The 10502-nt window shown below is 33.0% G+C and overlaps 1 protein-coding gene across 3 annotated transcripts; it reads right to left on the bottom strand.

Moving 5' to 3' along the window:
* Positions 1–1253: 1253 nt before the first annotated feature.
* CLC-D (chloride channel D) lies at positions 1254–10502 on the bottom strand. Of its 3 annotated transcripts, none has more exons than XM_079059456.1 (23): positions 10046–10502; positions 9889–9961; positions 8901–9122; positions 8770–8816; positions 8578–8676; positions 7274–7348; positions 6895–6983; positions 6659–6799; positions 6137–6207; positions 5970–6049; positions 5720–5863; positions 5400–5459; positions 5210–5284; positions 4627–4778; positions 4365–4500; positions 4138–4269; positions 3599–3676; positions 3457–3512; positions 3267–3353; positions 2958–3114; positions 2700–2801; positions 2499–2599; positions 1254–1578 (listed from the first exon to the last, which is right to left on the bottom strand). In XM_079059456.1, exons 1-22 carry the CDS (start codon positions 10229–10231, stop codon positions 2543–2545), a joined length of 2319 nt encoding a protein of 772 aa, XP_078915582.1. In that variant the 5' UTR covers positions 10232–10502; the 3' UTR covers positions 1254–1578; positions 2499–2542. The 3 variants fall into 3 exon arrangements, with proteins under 3 accessions (XP_078915582.1, XP_078915580.1, XP_078915581.1); XM_079059454.1 differs by having other exon boundaries at positions 2553–2599; XM_079059455.1 differs by having other exon boundaries at positions 2558–2599.

The following is a 10502-nucleotide window of genomic DNA, read 5'->3' as shown; positions in this document are numbered from 1 at the left end:
TTATGACCGGCTACTCCAGGTTAGCCGGTAAAAATGACTTAATTGGGTAATATATTTCTCACTTTGTACACATTTAGCCCTTAATTTTTTTGTACACATTTAGTCCTTAATATATTTTTTTTGTCGCAAAATAAGTCATTTTTGTTTTTGTATTAATTCAATACTTATGAATGATTTCTTTAGGTTTTTCTCACGAAATCTTATGTGGAATAGTCATATGGTGGTGGGATAGGTTGAGGTGGTCCTGTTATATGTTGTAGGCCAAGATACCTGGTGCGGGCCGGCTGTAAGCTGTAGGCACGAAGACTCGAGAAGAGCGGTTGGGGTAAGGCGACATGCCAACAAACCCTGGGTATTCCAGTCTGATGACTGATTGGACTAGTTGCATGTTGGCGTTCCAGTCCAATGACTGATTAGGCCAAGGTATTCCAATCTGATGAGTGTGGGTCCATTATGCATGATAATACATTTGTTATATCGGGTATTTTGGGGGAAACTTACTAAACTTTGTGTTTATCCAGTTGTTTATGTTTTCAGGTTCTATCGTTGGTCGTAGGAAGGAGAATGCATGACTGTACACAATCATCAACAATATTGAGGATTCTGCATTTCTTATATTACTCGGATTTTCGATAAATGTATTTTGGAATAAACGTTTTTTCTTAATAATGGATTTATAATTAGGGAGTTTTGCCTTATTTAAAAATGAAAATTTTTGTTGTGAAAAAAAAAGACATTACACATAAACATCCCCAGCCCCACACACTTCATCAATGATTGTCCCACATAAGATGTCGTGAGAAAAACCTAAAGAAAACATTCATAAGTACCGAATGTGTACAAAAACAAAAATGACTTATTTTGAAACAAAAAAATATTAAAGACTAAATATATACAAAAATATTAAGGACTAAATATGTACAAAATGATAAATATATTACCCTATTAAGTCATTTTTCCGGCTAACCTGGAATAACCGGTCATAAGGACTGAATGTGTACAGTTTAACAAGTTGAAGGGGTGACGAAAAAAAATTCGGTGACCAAATGTGTACAAATCGAAAAATATATTACCCTTTTAAGTCATTATCCCAATAAGAACCAACTCAACTCAACTCAACCCAACACAAGTGCCTATAAAGCCCAAGCCACATCGAAAATAAAACTCCCACACTGACTCACCTTACCTCAATATACAGATACATGTGTTCCTGTTTAGCCCTCAGATATCAAAACATAGAATATCACCACCCAGAAGAGAAAGTTGTTTTTTTATTATTATTATTATTGTGAATACAGAAACTAAAGAGTGGAAGAGTCTCCTTCCTGTTCGTGACTAACCTTTTGTATGGCACACAGATGAATGTAATGGTGTTTATAAAGCATAAAGTATATATACAGAATTCGTGAAACCTATTAATAATAATAAGCTAGCAAAAAGAATAATAAGAAGGATTAGTAGTAGATGCAAAATGAGTGACTAGGCTGTTTGTTACTTTACTCCAAAAGACCATTAAGTAGTGGATGCCCGACATCTGGATTCCTTGTTCTCACTCTATTGCCTCCTCGTTGTCGACCCCTGCATAACAATAAATAACAACAAAACAAAATCATTCAGTCAAGTCAAGTCAAGTGTTGTCTAGATAAATTGAGATGAAAAGCACACTTGAGGAAATGGCAGCACTGACTTTTCTATTAAGTCATTCTTTCAAGTCGAAAGAGAAACAGTGCCTAACCTAGCCTAGTTGTATGCAACTATGAATTGATGACAATGTTTTTAGTCTTGCAGACTTATGTAAGTAATCCCATAGCTTAAAATAAAAGTTGAAACATATATAATCAACCATGGGCAACTGACTACTTTCACATTTTTATCCTCTACCATGAAAATTAAACAATGCATAAAACCAGATTGAAGATAATTAATTCATGAGGATACACAGTAGTTAGTTACAATGAAATGAATGACTCCTTTCCTTTGACTGTGAAAGATATATATATATATATATATATATATATATATATATATATATATATATATATATATATATATAGTTAAAAGGATGGGCAGGCTAAATGCAAGAAACAGCAACATCCTTGTATTCATTTGTGTATTAAATCATCCTACTTTCATTTCCTTCCATTACACCATTGCACTTTCTGTTCTCTTTTTTGTTAAGGCATTCTACTTTGCAAATTATAGCATTTATAATACACTTTGAATCTTTTTTGTATTAGAATTTAGAACATTATACTTTGAAAAATCTACCTAACCACAACAGTTTGAAATCTGATGGCATTGTTATTATTATTGACTAGATTTTACAAAGTACAATGCTATAACATGAAGAAGAAGAAATGAATTGAAGTACATTTTAACATATGTACAAAGGGGAATTGTTAATTTAGGAGAAGTAAGAGTTGTAAATGATATAGATTAGAAGCAAGTTAAGGAGGCCAAAGTCTAGAGATTTTAGTTAGAACAGAACAGAATCTCACAGTTGTATATGCAATAAGGTAATGAAATGCAGTCCAGGCAGGCATCATAGAGACCTTACACTAGTTGACTGGAGCTCCACAGAACCTGAATCATCATTGTCCTGCACATAAAAAGTTGTAATTTTTAATTCTCATACAACAAACTCAATGGCATAATAAATATATTAGAATCATACACAAACAAAAGTTAGATTGAGATACCTCAAATATCAAGTCCTTTCTGGTGATCATGCCAATCACACGAGAAGCACGTGGAACTACAAATATATGCCTCAATCCTAACTGACGGAATAGATTATATACCTGCACCAATTACACATGTAAACCAACCAAAACTCCATATTATTTTCTTCCTATTACCAAATACAAAACAATTTTCATTGGTATAACTGACTGGGTAAATATTTAAGAAACGGTATAATAGAAAGAGAAAAAGAAAAAGAAAAAGGAGATAGATACCTTGGTTAAAGACATATCTTCAGGGACAACATATGGAGATGGGTTGACAAAGGGGGCTAGATCTATGTACATTTCCAAATCATCCGGACTTAGATGGATATCAGATATTGAAAGTCCTTTACTAGAGACAGGTTTCACAAAGTCACTAAGACTGTGCCTGCAAATCACAACATATTAACTGTGACTGTCTATCTATGCAAAAGACTTAAATGAAATGCCCTCTCAGCCTAAAAGATTATTAAAATGTCCAATGAACTAATTATATATATATATATATATATATATATATATATATATATATATACCTACCTGATGGGTATAGATTGGCTTCTCATATCAACTGCAAGAGGGCTATGCTGAAAATCTGCTTTAGACTGAAGAAGTACCAATAAGTGACTGCATCACAAACATTTAATATTTAAATTAAACTTCTTCAGCCTGCCTGCCTGCTAACAAAATAACTGTTTAGGGTTTAAGATTTTATTGTTTATAATTATACCTGCGCAAGATAAGACCTATGACCATTGTCTCTCCACTTCGTGACTGATCCACAACCTAAATGTCATGTATTGTTATTGTAGATATATAACTTTTAACGTTTTTTTTTTTAAGGAAGAGGAAATGGAAAACGACAGACATACAGGAAAGCCATTGTGACTGTTAGTCCTCAGAATAGCGGCTACATCAGCAACTTTCACCACACGAGTGAAGTAACAAACCTATCAAGTTTACAAATAAACAATCAATCATTACATGCAAATATCAAAACCAAACACAATAATTTGGTTTCATGGAATAAGGATGAAATGAATTTTTTAATTGTATGTACAGTTTTAAACTCCACTCTATACAGTATGTAATTATAAATATAATAAATGAACTTTTTATTTACAGATACACAAAATTAAACATAATACAACTCATTAAAACACAAATAAGATTCTAATATAAAAGTTATTTTTAGAAATAAACTTATGATTTTCTTTTCTTAATAAAAGAGATTTGTATCAGTAAAGGTTAGATAAATTAGATTCTGTTCAACTCCAAGATGGAATGAAAAAAAAAAAAAAAAATAGCACCCCTTAGTCAAAGAATAAAAGATTCCATCACAAAAAACAGGCAGTTTTTTTTTATTCGGATGCAAGTGAGATATTTTCATATGAACAGCAGAGTTACAAACCTTTTGATTCCCGCATGCCTCTTTAGCTGTCATTTTTCTCATTAAATTTTTGGGTCTGGATTCAAGTAAAGGTATACCCCTTAATCTCGCCTGTTCTTCATATAAACCTTCGTTGAAAGCATCACCAACAGCCTAAGGAAGGTAAAGGGTCAAAACTCAAAACTTGTTATAGTCATCAATCTAATTCTAATTGTAACTTGTAAGCAAAAATAAAAGAAAAAACTTACTTTTGATATGAGGAGAACAAGCATGATAAGAGGTAAGAGCTTTAAATTATTTGTAATTTCAACCATAATAACACAAAGTGAGACTGTCATTCTCATTGAACCTCCTAGAAACGAGGCAGCTCCAAGTAAAGCATATCTGTCAGGTGTCAATTATAAATTATCAACTGGAAATAAATAAATATATATATATATATATATATATATATATATATATATATATATATAACTATAAAGAAAAGATAAAAGATGTTTGTGGACTCACGTTCCTTCTTCAATGTTGAGCTTTTCATAGAGTCTAACAACAAACATGCCAACAAGGCGTCCATATGTAGATCCAATCATTATACCTGGAACAAATTGGCCAGCTGGAACAGCAGTACCAAATGTCACCACGGCTAAACCATAGAACATAACCTGAGGAGGAGCAACACACATGCAAAACAATAACAGATTTTAACTAACAATGATGTCACTCTAATCTTTTTAATTTAGTTACCATTGTATTTGTATATCATCAATCTTAGATTTGAAATTTGTTGGTTTGGTTACTTTTCTCTTCTACTTAAAATTCCATACTTTTCATTCAAACTTCTTTTTCAAATGTTAAAACTACAAAACAAATAGAAACTGTCTTTCACAATACCAAAAACTATAACTGCAATAATTAATCAATTCTTATTTCAATATGCACAAAATTACCTACAATATGTCAAATATCCAAGCATCAAGTTTCATTTTAGAAGGCTTCTTTATACCAATCTATATCCTATTCCTAATTGCTATTTATTAAATATTATTTTGTTTTCACGAAATAGATGTCAAGTAAAAGTGGAGGTGAGGGATACCAGAAAAGTCAGCAGGCTCTGGGCACTGTACTCATGAATGGTTTTCGCACTGAATAGATTTCTTATAGCATCATCCTGCATCCAGATAAATGGAAAATAAAAAAAAAAAAACAAAACAAAACAAAACCTAAGGGATGAGGTTAGGTTACACATGAGTAACGTATAAACAGAAGAAAAAGCAAATACTGACCTGAGTATTAAAGAAGATGGTTGCAAGGTCATTGTATTCATTCTCCTTGGTACAAAAAAACTGCAAATAAAAAGGGTAAACCCATCAGGGGAAATTAAAACAAAGCCATTAGTTTTGCACTATTTTAAGTCTGTTTATTGTGTGAAAAAAAAATGTAACAACAACATCAACATGAACACCTTAACAGTCATTTTTGTGCTTAAACTCATATACACTTCAACAACATAATTTTATAACTACTAAAAATAAATTTGCATTATTTTAAGTTAGTTTATTTTTATTGTGTGAAAAAAGTTATAAAAATCAAAAAACGACCTTACATTTACATAATTCCCATACATCCCTGGTGCACGAGGACATTCAATAGAAGCATCTGAGTCAGGGCATGCACTACATTTTCTAAAAAGAGGCAATCCAAATGAGATCACTGAAGTTATCACGGATATAAGACATGCTTCAATTATCTGTAACAACAAGTCAAAAATCAAGATTACAATCCAAATCCAATCATATATTCCAAATACCAAAATGATTCATTCAACAGAATTATTATAAGGTGACAAAACATACTTTGACTCGGTTTCCTTTCTTGTGTAGATAGTTTCGACGCCAATGTGTTATATAAAGTGTGAGCTGGTTAAATAACGCTCCTAGATATAAAACAAAACAATTTTCCAATTTAGAATTTTAAATATACCCTTTTTTCGTATAGTAAATGAATTATCAAGAAAACATACCAAGGAGGCCTCCTATGACACCAATAATAGCCATTGGCAATAACTCCGCAAATGAGTAGTCCTCTTGACCACTAAATCAAATTTAATGAGAAACCAACAATCAGATTAAAATTAAAATTAGTATATATACTAATAAGAAAGTGAAAGTGAATAGTAAAGAGTTTGGCCACAATAGTTTTCTATATTGGCAATTTCACTCCCTAGCTTTTTTGGGTTTAAAAGTTTGGCCACAAGACTTTCGTATATTGGAAGGTTTGGTCTCTATACTTTCGTATATTGCCATGTTTCGTCCCAATACTTTTTGAGTTTCACACTTTCGCCACAGGACTTTTGTATATTGGCAATTTTAGTGCTTATTCTTTTTGGGTTTCAAACTTTGGCCACAAGACTTTCGTATATTTGCATATTTGCTCCCTAAACTTTCGTAGTTACGCAAGTTCGGTCCCCCCACGAAGCAGGGGTAGTAACTTACTAGTTTAAACTAAAAAGAGATGGGAAAATGATATGATATGAGGTCCTCACTCTGACAAATCCCATATTATGAAACCTCCAGAACCAAAATGGCCACAATTCCCAGTCTTACACCATCCCATTGCAGTACGCACTACAACCGCCACAACTGCAGAAGTGAAGAAAACACGCCACATCAGCTGACTCCTCCACCTTCAATAGTAAAAATGAAAAAACCGATTATTATTATTATATATAATGTTTATGTATATATATGTATAACAATTAGAGGGAAAAGAAAAGTTTACCAAGATGTAACTTCCTCTAGAGCGAATAATACACCGCCAACTGGAGCTCTGAAAGCAGCAGCCACACCAGCTGCACATCCACATGTCACCTTTCAAAAACAAAACTCATAAAAAACAACAAACATGAATACACTCATCTCACAATCACTTTTACAATCAAAAGCAGAAAAAAACAATTACAACTATACAGCAAGATAAAACAAACCTACTCTCTTCATAAAATCACATAATTCAGGTTTTTATGCACTTTGTTTTAGATGTAGTTTATACTATATAGGGCTTCATATGGTCTTTATAGTTTATATTTGTTCTCAAGTGAAGATCTTAAACTGTAAAATATGTATGTTCAAGAACATAAATCAATATAAATATGACTCACAAGATCACGGCGATCACGGTCACTCTTAAAGACCTGTAGCCACCTTGTACTCAGATGATATTTTGTTGATCCACCCTGAATATCACATTAATTAACAACAAGACCATGTTAGCAGGTTTTAAAACAGAAGAGTAAGATTGAATATGTTAAATTTGAACTAAAAGAAAAAGTCAACTGAGATGAATATAATAATAAATGTTTCAGTGGATTTTCTCATCAGCATATGACATCCTTCACCAACAATGAAGATCAATAGTTATTATCTCTGTCTTGCAAAGTTTTCATATTTCACCAATTATATATTACACGAAAGAAAGTTTGGCAGGATCAAGATCTATGCTACTATTTTAAGATTATTACTATTTATAGATAGATGTCATTTCCTTTGATTTATGGATGCTTTTACATTGATTTACTTTATCTTCTTTCCTTCTATCCTCCACATATACGATGTATATTCAGGTTTTCTCCTTGGGAATAATACACGCTCATTTTCAAATCCTAAGCATGTCTATAGCTATCAAACATATTACATCACTATAATATTGAGTTTCTAATATCTATAGATGAACCTTTTATAAGACTATACTTTTTTCTCACCAAAAGGCAACAGGTGTTGTCATGAGCACCTCTTGCATTGACAACTCATAAATCTCTAGGTTTTGTACCAAAGAAAAACTCAAGAAAAGAGGGAGGCTGAGTGGCATAATCACACAGGTCCCCGGAAGGCAAATCAACTGAAAGAAACAAGAAAAGACAGATTCTTATGTGTGTGTGTGTTTGGAAGATGTCAAATCCCATGAAAATGGTGTTAGTGGAAGATTGTGTGTGAATATCACATGCCTGTAACTTAGACATCATTAAAGATACATGTGGTCCTCTTCTCCATTACTTAAAAAAAGAAAAAGTAAGCCTGATGTCAAATAATGTAAACCATAATACTATTTTCTTCCAACTTATTACTTGATTTATTTTATTATACTATTTTACATGCATCATTCACCTTTTGAAGTGATTCTTTATGTTCAAAATCATCTTGAACTAATTTACTTCAAGTATGTCTCCATATATCACTATTGTAACTATTATGTTACCTACACAAACTCTACTAACATAGCTATGCCAATAAAATTCAAAAGTGGCCACTATGTCAGAATCTGCTTTTTAGCTGAATTTCATTCAAAGTAAACTTTATTTTTTTTTGGAAAGATACCACATCACAGTTCCACCCAAAAAATACAATAGCTTCTTTGTTAACTAGGACAACTAGAATTATAAATAAATAAATAAATAACTTTGCTTACTTGTCCCAGTAAAGAAGCAATACAAGCACCAGTATGAACTAGAGGCCCTTCTTTACCAAGTGCCAATCCACCACCCACAGATCCAATGCTTCCAAAAATCTATAATAATTCATCCATATCCCCTTTATCAAAATATTAACTAACAATGAAACATTCATACATAACCTCATCAAAATAAGAAATTGGCATCACCTTTCCTATTAGGGTTCTAAAAAGAAGTATACCACGAGTATCAATCCCTGCAAATTCTCATAGCAATCACTTAATAAGCTATGAGCATTACAACGAGTTTAGAATAAATGTAACTGAAAAGGCTTACTTACCATTCAAATAACCCTTGATTTCAGGTATACCAGACCCTGCTGCTGCAGGGGCAAATTGGGTAATGATATAAACAGATGAAAAGACTAAAGCCAAGTTGATGGAGGTATATACAATAAACCCAGCCACATATGAACGCTGTATTATTGTAAATGTCCATGAGTACTTCCATCCAGCAAAATTCTCAACTGAGATATTGATAAGAACAGCAGCAAATCCAGTGCCTAAACTCTCAACCAATCAACAAGTAAAACATGTCACAACACTGAACACCATATTATTTTATTTCAAATGCCCATTATATACAAACAATTTAAGGCTTATAAGGGGCTCACAATTCTCACTTTCTATACATGTGGAACAAATCATTACATAAACCTACATAAGAAATAGCCATCTTCATATCATTTCTTACAACGAGTAAGGGGTTGTTTCTTTTTTACTTAATCTGTGTTCAACATTTAAACAAGATTCTGTAAATGGGTCCAAGAACATGTGGATTGTAGTTTCTTTGCATCTACAGTTGGTAGGCTACTAATTCTGTAAACAGGTAGGCCAAAATAAAATGGAACAAGAATAATTTATTCAATAGTTAAGGGTTTTGAATGGTTTATGTTGGTTACATAACTTACAATCAACTAAGCTTAAGTACATTAGAGTCATTTAGTCAATAATTGAGGATTTTAATGGCCCTAATCTGATAAATCGCTTTTAAGTTTTTGAGGATTTTAGTTGTAGTGAGCATAAACATGACTCTCATACAATTAGAGATATCCGAAAGATCATACACCTTATAAGTCTCACAAACTCAAACTAAACCCTAAAAGCCACTCTTCAACTTTGTTCAGTGGATGGAGGAATCAATGTTATAACATAGTATCAGCAATCACATGAGAAGGCCATGGTCACAAAATCAAAGCTATAGAGCCATCAAAAAATCGAACATAATTGAACCAAAGAACACCTGTATCAAGCGGAAGATTATTTTACCTATGCCTATAAGCAGAGCAAAGAACCATTTAACTCCCACGTAGTACCAAACATAAAGCTTTCCTCTTCGCGCCTGCAGTTACGACAGGTTAATAGTTTGCGGTTGCTAATTAGATTGAAGTCGACAACAACAATATTATAATTAATTAGCTGAAACCTGTTCTTGCCGATAGGCGTAGTTCTCAATGACTTCATAATCAAGACTTTCAACACCATCGAATCCATCGTTTCTCAAAACCCCATCTTCATCAAGTTCAGCATCACTACCATCTTCCGCGTTGGGCAACCGAGACCAAATTAGCTTGGCGGTCTCGACACCGTTCTGAAGATGGTTCGCCAGCATTATTGTGGCGAGATCAATTCAATACTCTGATCTCGCGAAATTGAAGACGTTTTGTTCGTTTGGGTGTAAGAATTTGGGGAAAGAGAGATGGTTTGTGGGGGTTTTGAGGACTAGAAAGAGGATTTGGGGCTAATGATCCTCTCTCTCTCTCTCTCTCTCTCTCTCTTTGTTGATCTATAATGGTGGCGATCGATTCATGAATCATGTACTAGTGTGTTGGTCATACAGTCGCTGTTGATGAAACGTGGTTTAAGATAAATTCCTTCCCACC

The sequence above is a fragment of the Lactuca virosa genome, chromosome 7, assembly GCF_052849685.1.
Source record: "Lactuca virosa cultivar CGN04683 chromosome 7, Lactuca_virosa_CGN04683_v6, whole genome shotgun sequence".
Lineage (NCBI taxonomy): Eukaryota > Viridiplantae > Streptophyta > Magnoliopsida > Asterales > Asteraceae > Lactuca > Lactuca virosa.
This window is presented reverse-complemented; position numbering and strand designations above follow the sequence as displayed.

Excerpts from the sequence above, each read along its gene's own strand:
- CLC-D (XM_079059454.1), bottom strand. The coding sequence starts at position 10,231 with ATGCTGGCGAACCATCTTCAGAACGGTGTCGAGACCGCCAAGCTAATT. Across the intron at positions 7,349-8,577 it reads TTGCTTCTTTACTGGGACAA|GGTGGATCAACAAAATATCA; the intron begins GTAAGCAAAGTT and ends TGTGATATTCAG. Across the intron at positions 4,779-5,209 it reads AGAGCCTGCTGACTTTTCTG|GTTATGTTCTATGGTTTAGC; the intron begins GTATCCCTCACC and ends GCTCCTCCTCAG.